This window comes from Babylonia areolata, chromosome 34 (genome assembly GCF_041734735.1).
Source record: "Babylonia areolata isolate BAREFJ2019XMU chromosome 34, ASM4173473v1, whole genome shotgun sequence".
Lineage (NCBI taxonomy): Eukaryota > Metazoa > Mollusca > Gastropoda > Neogastropoda > Buccinidae > Babylonia > Babylonia areolata.
In genome coordinates, this window is record NC_134909.1 from 22,109,594 (window position 1) to 22,122,322 (window position 12,729).

The following is a 12,729-nucleotide window of genomic DNA, read 5'->3' on the forward strand; positions in this document are numbered from 1 at the left end:
CTTTTTCTCTCTCTCTCCCTCCCTCTGTCTCTCTCCCCATCTCTCGCGCTCTCTCTTCCTCTCTATCCCCTCCTTCTCTCTCTCTCCCCCCCCTCTCTCTCTCCCGTTCTCTCTTTCTGTCAGTCTCCCTCCCTGTCCCTCTCTTTCTCCCTCTCTCCCTCCCTCCCGCTCTGTCTGTCTCTCCCTCTCTCTGTCTCTCTCTGCCCCCCCCCCCTCTCTCTCTCTCCTTCGCTGTCCCTCTCTCTCTTCATCTCTCTCTGCCCCCCCCCCCCAGCAACCCCCCCCCCCCCTCTCTCTCTCTCTCTCTCCCTCTCTGCCTTCCTCTCTCTGTACCCGACCTCCTAATCCCCAAACGAAAAACAAACAAAAAAAGAACGTAACATATGTTTGAGAATGAGCTATGATTTATCTGATTCATGATTTAAAACAGGTAGTTAAATAATCCATAACTGAGTAAATAAAACAAATATTTAAATAGTCTATTACGAACTGAGTCAATACATAAACACAAACTGATTAATGTATTATTTAACTTAAATAAAACGTTATGTTTCTCTGAAGAACAAGATATTTTCACATGCGAAGTCTTGGTTTGTTAACACACGCGACCGCAGTGTTTCATCATACGCGATCATAACTTATCAGCAACATAGATAATAAGTTTTCAAGAATGGTAGCATTAAAAACTGTGACATTACGTTATCAAGTTCTCAGTTTAACAAACAAGTCGTTTTTTGTTTTGTTTTTTTTGTTTTGTTTTGTTTTGTTTTTTTTTCTGAATGACAGAAATATTTTTGATACGACATATCATCGTTTGCATATGCAAACGCACGCACGCACGCACGCAATCCCGCCCGATAATAATGACTGCTCTTGTTGTTGGGTCAGAATATCGGATCAAAGTGCCAAGTTTAGAGAATACAAAAAAATATAAATATAACAGTAAATGCAGTTTGCATATAATTAGGCTTCATTTTTGACTCACTTGTGTAAACAAACATTGACATTTTCTCTGCAAATACTTTGTCAGTTTACACCAAATTAGGTATAAAAATAGGAAAAATTTAATTTTTTTCAGTCATCTTGTTTAAAACAATATTGCACCTCTGGGATGGGCACAAAAAATATAAAATGAAGCCTAATTATATGCAAACTGCATTTACTGTTATATCTATATTTTTTTGTATTCTCTAAACTTGGCACTTTGATCTGATATTCTGACCCAACAACAAGAGCAGTCATTATTATCATTTTCTGTTCAAACAGGAACTTCTTTTGCTAAGCATGGAAGTTTTATTTATTTTGCAAACGTTTTTTGGTGCAGATAGTAAAAAAGGGAAATTACTCTGTAATTAATGCTAAGGCACTTAATTTGCTTTAAACTGATCTTTCTCATCTTAAACATTACATTTTGAAATTATACTCAATACATACATGGGGGAGTGGGGCGCTTTCAGTGTGGCGACGCGCTCTCCCTGGGGAGAGTAGCCCGAAATTCGCACAGAGAAATATGTTGTGATATAAAGAGTAATACAATACGACACGACACGACACGACACGACACGACACGACGCAATACAGTACAATACAGTACAGTACAGTACAGTTCAGTACAATAAATACATTACACTTACAGTACAGTACAGTACATCACAGTACAGTACAATAAATACGGTACGGTACAGTACAGTACAGTGCAGTACAGTACAATACAACGCACGTGCAGGCTTCCAGCAGGGTTTCGTGCAGTGGGATGACCGCAATGGGGGGAATGACGACAGAGTGGGGGGCACTGTTCCTGACGGGGTCTACGACACCAACACCAAGATTGAATTCTGCTGCAGGTAAAACCCTTAAAGGTCCCCCAAAAGGTGATTGAGTTCTGCTGCAGGTAAAACCCTTAAAGGTCCCGCAAAAGGTGATTGAATTCTGCTGCAGGTAAAACCTTAAAGGCCCTCCAAAAGGTGATTGAATTCTGCTGCAGGTAAAACCTTAAAGGTCCCCCAAACATGATTGAATTCTGCTGCAGGTAAAACCATTAAAGGTCCCCCAAAAGATCATTGAATTGTGCTGCAGGTAAAACCATTAAAGGTCCCCCAAACATGATTGAATTCTGCTGCAGGTAAAACCATTAAAGATACCCCAAACACGGTTGAATTATACTGCAGGTCAATTCCTTAAAGGTCCCCTAAAGGCGATTGAATGTGTTTCAGGTAAAACCTTTAAAGGTCCCCCAAACATGATTGAATTCTGCTGCAGGTAAAACCATTAAAGATACCCCAAACACGGTTGAATTATACTGCAGGTCAACTCCTTAAAGGTCCCCTAAAGGCGATTGAATGTGTTTCAGGTAAAACCTTTAAAGGTCCCCCAAACATGATTGAATTCTGCTGCGGGTAAAACCATTAAAGATACCCCAAACACGGTTGAATTATACTGCAGGTGAATTCCTTAAAGGTCCCCTAAAGGCGATTGAATGTGTTTCAGGTAAAACCTTTAAAGGTCCTCCAAAGACGGTTTAATTTTGTGGTAGATAAAAGCCCAAAATGCCCCCAAATCACGATGAATTCTGCTGCAAGTAAAATACGCTAAAATTTTGCTGCAAGCAAATTCCTTAAAGGTCTGCAAATCAGGGTTGAATTCCGCTGCAGGTAAAAGCTTTAAAGGTCCCCCAACTACGTTTGAATTCTGCTGCAGGTAAAACCTTAAAGGTCCCAGAATACGGTTGAATTCTGCTGCAGGTAAAACCATTAAAGGTCCCCCAAAAGACGATTGATTTCTGGTGCAGGTAAAACCATTAAAGGTCCCCCCAGACACGGTTGATATGTTCTGCAGGTGAAAACCCTTAAAGGTCCCCTAAACACGTTTGTATTATGTTGCAGGTTAAATCGCTAAAGAATCCCCGAAAGGTGATTGAAATGTGCTGCAGGTAAAACCTTTAAAGGTCCCCTAAACACGGTTCAATTCTGCTGCAGTTAAAAGCCTTAAAGGTCCCCCCCCCCCCCCCCCCCCCTCCCCTAAAACGGTTGAATTCTGCCGCAAGCAAATGCCGTAATGGTTTGCAAAACACGGTTGAATTCCACTGCAGGTAAAAGCCTTAAAGGTCTGCAAAACTCGACTGACTTCCGCTGCATGTAATAGTCTTAAATGTCCCGAAAACACAGTTAATTTCTGCTGCAGGGAAAGGCCTGAAAGGTCCCCAAAACATAATTAGTCCCAACACGGTTGGTTTCTGCAGCAGGTGAAAGCGTAAAAGCCTTAAAGATTCCCAGAAAACAGTTGAATTCTGCTGCCGATAGAAGACCTAAGGTTTCCAAACACGTTAATTTTGTCCTAAATGTCCCACAAAATATGGTGGAATTCTCCCACAAAAAAAGGCTTTGAAGGTCTTCAAAACATGGTTGATTTCCACCAAGGTAAACGGCTGAAAGTTCTGCAAAACACAGTTGACTCCACTTATGATTAAGGCCTTAAAGGTCCCCAAAACACAGTTTTGAAATTTTACAGTCGTGAAATATCACTTTGAAAATTAATGAGAAACCAAACGTTATCTAAACTCATAATAATACAGGAATGCACACGAGTCCCAACGAATTTCGTGTGTTTTACAAAACTTTTTCCAATGTGCTTCAAAGAGTTTGTTTTTTTCTAGAAAATAACATTGTTTTGGGGGGACCTTTAACCGTGTGGTACTGGGGTGGCCCAAGTAGATTTTGTTCTGGATTATATATATATGTATATATATATATATATATATATGTGTGTGTGTGTGTGTGTGTGTGTGGTCTGTTGCTCCACACTACATATTTTTCCAATCTTTGTCTGTCCCAGAAACGACGGCCTTCCCACACACCCCCTGTACCTCCCCATCGACAGACCCTTCTACCTCTTCCGCCACATGCGTGGCTGTCAGCGCGTGCAACACATGACCTTGCACGAGGAATCCGTCCAATGGAACGAGGCCTTTGATTGGTTGCTCTTCGGCTACAGTGACGCTGAGCGGATCGGAGGGTCGCATCCTTTTGATGATGGTGACGGGGACAACCACCGCCTGCACTTCTGTTTCTATTCTCCCAGCGGGCAAAGCAGCGGCTCCGAGGATCTGATTGGTTGAAGGAGACCGAGGCGCCATGTTTGAGCGTGTATGAATAAAGCATGGAATGATGTAGACTGGTATCAAGTGTGAGGTCTGATCTTGTTGTTGGCGTTGTTGCTGTTGCTACTGGGGGGAAAAAACAATGGTATTGCAAGTACACTTGTGTTGAGATTGAGATCACTTGTGCCCTAGAGCAGTTGATTCAACAACAGTTAATCAATCGTCTGTCACCAGCCAGTCGGATTGTTTGCAGTGTGGTAGATAGGAATGAAACCCATCTTAGAACACTAGCAGGCTCTCTCTCTCTCTCTCTCTCTCTCTCTCTCTCTCTCTCTCTCTCTCTGTCAGGAGCATAGCACAGGCAAGGACAAGGTCTTCTTTCTGATCTCGTTAACCCGCATCGTTTTTGATCATCTTTATTTTGGACTTCAAACAGAATCGATGAAAATGGTGACAATGACATGTGATCACACTTAAACAACAATCAACATTACAACCCATACAATCTGCCTGGAGTGATTGCGTATATTCAGAACGATCCCAGTAACATCACCAGTTATTTTGTGTCCTCCGAACGGTTTACCGAAATACATCCATCGTGCAGTCACTGGTGACGTCATGCCATCATTTCACAAAGCATGAACCCCATGCAACGGTTATCCTGTCAATGAGGGAAAAAATACACCTTCAGTGTGTGTGTGTGTGTGTGTGTGTGTGGCAGCGTGTATTTGTCTGTATGCAGTGTGCGCTGGTGTGTGTGTGTGTGTTGTGTCTGTGTCATTTTCTGTCTATGTGTGTGTCTGTGTATTTGTGTTTCAAGTGTGTGTGTGTGCACTCGCGCGCGTGCGTACACTTTTTCACCAGTGGGCTTCACCCCCCCCCCCCCCCCCCCCCCCCCACGTTCACTCCTCCCCAGTTTTTGTGTTTCTCAGTACACCTGCACTGTTTAAATAGGCAGCAATGGTCGGTGTGTTGTTTTTTTCAGTACACCTGCACCATTTAAATAGGCAGCTATGGTCCGTGTGTTGTTTCTCAGTACACTTGCACCGTTTGAATAGGCAGCTACGGTTCGTGAGTTGTTTCTCAGTACACCTGCACCATTTAGATAGGCAGCTACGGTCCGTGTATTGTTTCTCAGTACACCTGCACCATTTAAATAGGCAACTACAGTCAGTGTGTTGTTTCTCAGTACACCTGCACCGTTTATAATTATAGACAGCTGCGCTCCGTTGACAGCGTCATATACTTTGTATGAAAAAAACAACACACACACACACACACACACACACACACACACACACACACACACATAGAAGCCACCCGTTTAAACGATCGAGCAATGACCTCTCAGCCCGAACCAACATCAATGGGTTTCCCTGACCTCATTCTGTCCAGACACATAACACAGCGGTCACAAGACTGGATCCCTCGGCTAGCTGTCATGTCACCCGATACTTTCTGAATTCCCAGGATCAAAAGATGGCTCTGAGGCAGCGAGTCAGAGACAGACAGACCAACAGACAGATTGAGACAGACAGAAACACACACACACACGCGCGCGCGCGCGCGCGCACACGCACATACACACACACACACTCATTCACACACTCACAGAGACAGAGAGAGAGGCAGAGAGAGAGAGAAAGACAGACAGAAACAGACAGAGAGGAAGACAAAGACAGACAGACAGACACAGTGAGAGAAAGACAGACAGACAGACGGACAGATCAAATAACACTTTGCATAGCATTTGATTCCCTGAAAGTTTACAACCACAAACCCAGCCAGCTGTGCGCGTAAACTTTAAATTGATTTGAAGTCTAAAAGGACCATCCTCTTCCTCTATGCATGGCATTTTGATGTATTTTAAAGTATGAAATCACCAACCTATGTGCATAACTTGATAATCTTACTGAAAACACATAATTCATAAAGATTATCATCATCATTTTGTTTCAATCTTAAAATGACTACTGGAGATGTGTGAACAGACAACGAACCTGAACAAATTTTCAAGAAGAAAACTGGATATTCCTTTTTGTCTGTGGTTTTTGAAGCGCTCTGTAAAACACACATTAATTTTCTCAAATGCAATCAATTACAATGCTCTGTAAAATGTAGTGTTCACAAATACAGTTACACCCAGTGCTCCATAACAAATTTTGATATCATTTCTGTAATGATTAAACCACAAAAGCAGAATTTATTATGATCGTGCTTTTAAAATGAATGCAGAGCAAGAGATGCCCACAGAACAGCAATAGACACACCGAGCAACAACAACAAAAAAATAGAATAAAAAGAAATAAATAAATAAGAAAATGAATAAATAGATAAATAAATTGATGAACGAATGAATGAATAAATAAGCAAATAAATAAATGAATAAATACGTTTAAAGATCCCATTGTATTGTCCATGTGTTCTGTGTGGCTTGTTCAGGATTCAAGAGGCTATGCCAGTCTTGAATAAAAGCTAAATTGTGTTCGCACATTTCTTCTGTCTTTGCTGCTGTGTGCACATGTCAAATCATCGGTATAAGGACAGGCCCGGCGCTTTCTTTTTTGAGGAAGTGTCTGGGTTTGTTCCAATGTACCTTTTATTAATTTACCTGTTTGCTAGCTGAATCGGTAGCGTAAGCAGCACTGACTTGAAGCTGTGTACCTTGTGAATGGAGAGAGTTACCACTCTTTACTATTTGTTAAAGATGTGGAGTGATGGCCTAGAGGTGAGCGCGCTGGTTCGAATCACGGCTCAGCCACCGATATTTTCTCTCCCTCCACTAGACCTTGAGTGGTGGTCTGGACGCTAGTCATTCGGATGAGACAATAAACCGAGGTCCCGTGTGCTGGCATGCACTTAGCGCACGTAAAAGAACCCACGGCAACAAAAGGGTCGTTCCTTGCAAAATTCTGTAGAAAAATCCACTTCGATAAGAAAAACGATAAATAAACAAAACAAAACTGCACGCAGGAAAAAATACAAAAAAAACATGGGTGGCGCTGTAGTGTAGCGACGCGCTCTCTCTGGGGAGAGCAGCCCGAATTTCACACAGAGAAATCTGATGTGATAAAAAGAAATACAAATACAAAGATCCCATAGCTTTTTGCTGCCGTGGGGACGGAGGATTCATATCCACTGTGTGCAGGTCTCGGCATAGGAAGGCAGGGCGCAGTCCTCGTGTTAACCATCCGAACTCAGGTGTAGCTACACTCACTCCTGGGAGGAGTGAGGACATTGAAGCGAGGACAGGATTGATACCGAAACAGGGCCTGGAGCCCTGGTCACCAGTGGACGGTGACCACACGTCCCACGTGCACCTTTCTGATTCTGCCCCATTGTGACCGGAAATCGCCTGGGCACTTTTGTTTGTTTGTTGTTGTTTTTCTTGTTTGTTTGTTTGTTTGTTGTTGTTTTTTTCTTGTTTTGTTTTTTGTTGGTTTGTTTTTTGTTCTTTTTTTGTTTTCCTGTTTCTCTTCCTGCCCGCCTCCCCCCCCCCCCCTCCCCACATTCTTATTTCGGGGTACACGAAGAAATTTGACCCTGACCCGAGTGATGTTTTGCAAGAGTTGTTTCTCAGAACACCTGCACCCGCCCCCCCCCCCCCCCCCCCAACAACCCCCCCCCCCCCCCCACACACACACACCAACAAAACAACACACACACACACACACACACACAGTACACCTGCACCCCCCCCCCCCCCCCCCGTAACCTTATTTCGGGTACACGAAGAAATTTGACCCTGACCCGGGTCGAGGAACGGGTAGGTCAGGGACTGGGTGGGTGGGTGTGAGCAGGGGAGGATCAGTGGGCGGGGAGGAGAAAGGGAGGCGGAGTGGGGGGTGGGGGGGGGAGGTGGGGGTAGGGGAGGAGGGGGCTTCAGTCATGTGACGTGACATTTCTGCACTGAGCGTGTAGGACAGAGGGAGGAGGTGTAGGGGGTGGGGTGGAAGTGAGTTGTGGAGGGGAGGGTGGTGGGAGGTGGCAGCGGCATGGCCACACACCTCAGTTATTCTCCAAGCGGGGGTTGTGTCATGAAAGTTGTTCCTTTAAACACAGGGTTTGTTTAAGTTTCGTGTCAGGTATTGGTCATTGACGCCTGAAATTTTGAAACGACCCACTGGTGTGGCAACCAGTCGGTCACTTGACTCATTAGTTTTTCATAAAAATCGGTCATGTTAAAAGGGCTTTTATTATCTATTTCTTTTTAAAAATCCTCCTGCAAAAAAAATCGCGATCGCAGTTTTAAACTCCAAAGAATAATGATGATGATATAATTCAATCGTTACTGTTGTTGCTCTGCAGTTAGACAATGAGCGGATGAACATTGTGGGGAAATGAAAAACAAAACAAAACAAAAACAAAACAAAACAAAACCTATACAGAGCCGAACACGGGGTATGCTTACGTGAACACATAAGCATCGTTGCTTGCGTACTGTGAACTGTGGCGGAATGCAATGCCAAATAACTTTTGCGCTGTTCCCGCCAGTCTCCTGGATTGAGGATGGCTTCGATACATAATCTGTGTCGGAACAAATCATCACCTGCACCATGGGACATGCCCCTTAGTGTCGAGAAAGATCAACTGAGAATTCAGTACAGATGCAATCTCTTTCATTCTGCAAACGTCTGGGGAGTCTTAATCTGGGAGATTTCGTCAGCGTTCGTGAGCATCTGACACGAGATCGAGATCCGATCAAGTCACATACAAGCGCCACACAATAAATTACGTGTGTATAGCCGTTTGCATTTCGTAGTCGTTATTTGAAAACCCATACTTCGTTTTCGGGGTATGTTCGTGTTTCCATAGCCCAGTTTACACGAACTGGTAAAGATAACATAAACTTTGAATTAGTAATAAGGGGATATTTTCCGACATCCTGATTCGACCTGTACAGAGGGGTTATTTTTATCCTGATTAGAGCCGTGGAGCGGGGACATATTTATCCTGATTAGACCCGTAAAAAGGGGGTGTTTACATCCTGGTCAGACCCGTAAAGAGGGGATATTTCCATCCTGATTAGACCCGTAGAGAGGGGATATTTCCATACTGATTAGACCTGTAGAGAGGGGGTATTTACCTCCTGATTAGACCCGTTGAGAAGGGGTGTTTATATCCATGAGACGTGGTAGTGGCCCAGTCCAGGGAGACTGGAGCGGGACAGACCTGGCTGTGATCTGGTGAGACTGGTGCAGCCTCCATACAACATGTGTCTTGAAGACTAAGACACATCCGAAGAACAACGTAATTTGTGCGTGCAGCACAAGAGGTGATATGTGTGTTGACTGTTAGTTCGTGGACCCACAAAACATTGAAGAGAACAGAAGTCGACATTCCCCAGACTCAAAATCGGATGCCTGCGTTTGTGTGTGTGTGTGGGGGGGGGTGGGGGGGGGGGGGGGGAGGGTTCTACAAATTGCTTGTTAAGCAGAACAATTTGTGAATCTTTGTGTGTGTGTGTGTGTGTGTGTGTGTGTGTGTGTGTGCGTTAAATTATATAGGCTCAGGTGCAATACCTTGTGTCTGTTTTGTTTACGGAAGAGTGCGGGAGAATGAGACTGAACTCGCATGTGAATGTTTGTTGTCTCCCTTTAGTCTGTCTTCCACTCTCTTGCGACACACACACACACACACACACACACACACGTGCGCGCGCACACACACGCACGCACACACACGCACACACACGCACACACACACACACACACACACACACACACACACACACACACAGATGAAATTGATTTAATCCATCACCGGAGGGGGCAGTACACAGGCTAACCCTCTTGTGGCCATGTAAAGCTTCTGTCGTCCTAGACACACTGCAAAAATGTATCCATTCAATTTTTTTTCTTCTGATTTTTGTATCTCTTTTTTTTCTTTCTTTAAGAAAAGGGTAGGACTGGGGGTGGAAGTGTGGGTGCAGTGGGGTGGGAGGGGGTGGGGTGCCGGGGTCAGTCTTTCGGCGAGTGCCTGTATCAGTTGACAAAACAATGGAGGTCGAGTGGCCTAAAACTTGTTGGTCATGTGACTAACACGGAATACAGTCACATGAATGACATTAGTGCACTGAGCGCAGGTAGTGGCCACACACCTTCAAAGTGGTGCTTGATCTGACCGTGGAGTCGATCGCTTCTGAAGGCGCAAGAGACACGATGAAATTTTGGAGACAGGTTTACACGACGGACGATTTTTCTATGGTAGTTGTTCCAGTGCTTTTGATCTGTCCGATGAATTTTCTTCACGCGACTTTTACCATTTTTATTTCTATTTACATTATGTATTTTTTGTAATGTCAGTACATTGTGTGCTCTTCTCTCGCTCTTTCTCTCTCTGCTGCCGTTGGAACATAACGAAGGCTACGTGTAACTTGAGTCGGAGCTGCCGGTCAATGATTATATATATATATATATATATATATATATATATATATATATATATATATATATATATATATATTAATTTTTAAAAATTCATTCACCCTGTATTCTGAGCACTGAACTGAACAACACAATGAATACGGCAGGAACTAGTTCTTCCGTCAGTCATAAGAACAACACCACTTTATGAATAAGAGCGCAAAGAAAATCAAGTGTGTGTGTGTGTCTGTGTCTGTCTGTGTGTGTTCGTCTGTGTGTGTGTGTGTGTGTGTCTGTGTCTGTGTGTGTTTGTCTGTCAGCCTGTCTGTGTCTCACGGTGTGATGGTTGTGGGTGATTTGTTGAGCCGGACAGGAATAGCGGTGAAAACCTTTGGAAGAAAGCAACTGAAGGGACAACAACAATCATAAGTGCCTGTTGTGACCACACTGAGTTTCGTCAGCCTCTATATGGACTCATCGGACACCTGGCAATTGTCATTGGATTGGACTGACTCATGTGACAAATGACTCGGACCGAAACATTACCAGCAAACACTCAGTAAGCTGGAAAATAGATAATTAAAAACAAAAGGAGGAGCAGATTGTTATACAGGCACAAGGGCGGTGATTCAATATTGACTTCTGTTAAGGGCTGGGCGCGGCATAGGAAGACTGGACATGGGAAGACAGCCCGGAGTAAAACGCCTTCCAGAAGGACACAGCACCGTCCGTCAGTGCCAGTAAAACAGGGTCTCGACCACTGGCATGATCCCTGGTGAACACTGCATCAGAGCCAGTCATGCCAGACCAACTTTCACATCACGGCGGCATCTCCCGGGTCCGATTTTGTGGGCTTCGTCGGCCTCGGACCAATCACAGCACGAGAAAAGCCACATGATCAGTGAATCCAGTGACTTTTCAACTGAGCTGCCCGTAAATGTTGACGAGAGAAAACAAAACGACGAAATATGTAGTTTAAAAAATATATTTTAAAAAAGAAGAAGAAGAAGAAGAAGAAAGAGCGTAAGTGAAATGAATAATGGAAAATCTCACCCGAAAAATGATTGCTTTTTCACTGGGTCTGGGGATACTAAAGGAGTCAAGAAATCTCCCCCCCACACCCCCCCTCCCCCCCACAAAAAAAAGTCTTTACTGAAATACCACGAGTATAAAATTCAGCACTGACCCCATGTAATGACACATTGTTTGTCTCTGCGTGTGTGTGTGTGTGTGTGTGTGTGTGTGTGTGTGTGTGTGTGTGTGTGTGTGTGTGTGTGTGTGTGTGTGTGTGTGTGTGTGTGTGTGTGTGTGTGTGTGTGTGTGTGTGTGTGTGTGTGTGTTTTCTTCAAGTCAGTTTCTTCAATTCAACGTCTTCAGTTTCACTTCGAGTGATATTTAGTACCTGTGTGTGAGTGTGTGTGTGTGTGTGTGTGTGTGTGTGTGTGTGTGTGTGTGTGTGTGTGTGTGTGTGTGTGTGTGAAATATATAAATAAAATTAAATAAAATAAAAAAACACAAAAATAAATAAATAAATAAAATAAAACAAAATAAATGATAATAGATAAATACATAAAAAATACTACTACTAATAATAATATTTATAAGGCGTAAAATTTTGATTAAGTCAACTCTAGGCGCACACACACACACACAAACACACACACAAACACACACACACACACACACACACACACACACACACACACACACACACACACACACACTTGCGCAAAACCACTGACTCCGGGCAGTTGAGCTTAGATTCTCATCAGTACTGAGTTACTGGCACACACACTTAGCTTAGCGTACACACACACACACACACACACACACACACACACACACACACACACACACACACACACACACACACACACACACACACACACACACACACACACACACACTGACACACACACAAACACAAACACAAAATGTTTTGTAGCATGAACAAAACAAAACACGAAATGATTATTGTTTATCAACTAAAATCTGACAACTGGCAAAAGACAACAGAATGAAAGAATGATCGGTCGACATATAAGTTGTTTCACGGGCTTAAATATGAAGAAAACGATAAGAGCGCCAAACCATCTGGGGATGACTAAACAGGTACTAAAGGCAGATAATCAATGAGAAAGAAATACGACATGAAAAAACAGAGAAGACAGTATTGACAGGGAGACCATTTTTCACGAGGCTACACATAGTAAGGCGAACCCGTATTTTGACGTCACATAAGTCGGACAGAACTGCGCTTGCGTCAAC

General features: G+C 43.6%; 1 protein-coding gene across 1 annotated transcript in view; it reads left to right on the plus strand.

The window, feature by feature from the left end:
- LOC143277587 (uncharacterized) overlaps positions 1-4,166 on the plus strand; it is a 13,181-nt gene extending 9,015 nt beyond the window's left edge. Inside the window, exons 9-10 of the mRNA XM_076582466.1 lie at positions 1,727-1,844; positions 3,832-4,166. Of these exons, the coding sequence (XP_076438581.1) occupies positions 1,727-1,844; positions 3,832-4,114 (401 nt within the window). The 3' untranslated portion in view covers positions 4,115-4,166. The remainder of the gene's footprint in view (positions 1-1,726; positions 1,845-3,831) is intronic.
- The last annotated feature ends 8,563 nt before the right edge of the window (positions 4,167-12,729 follow it).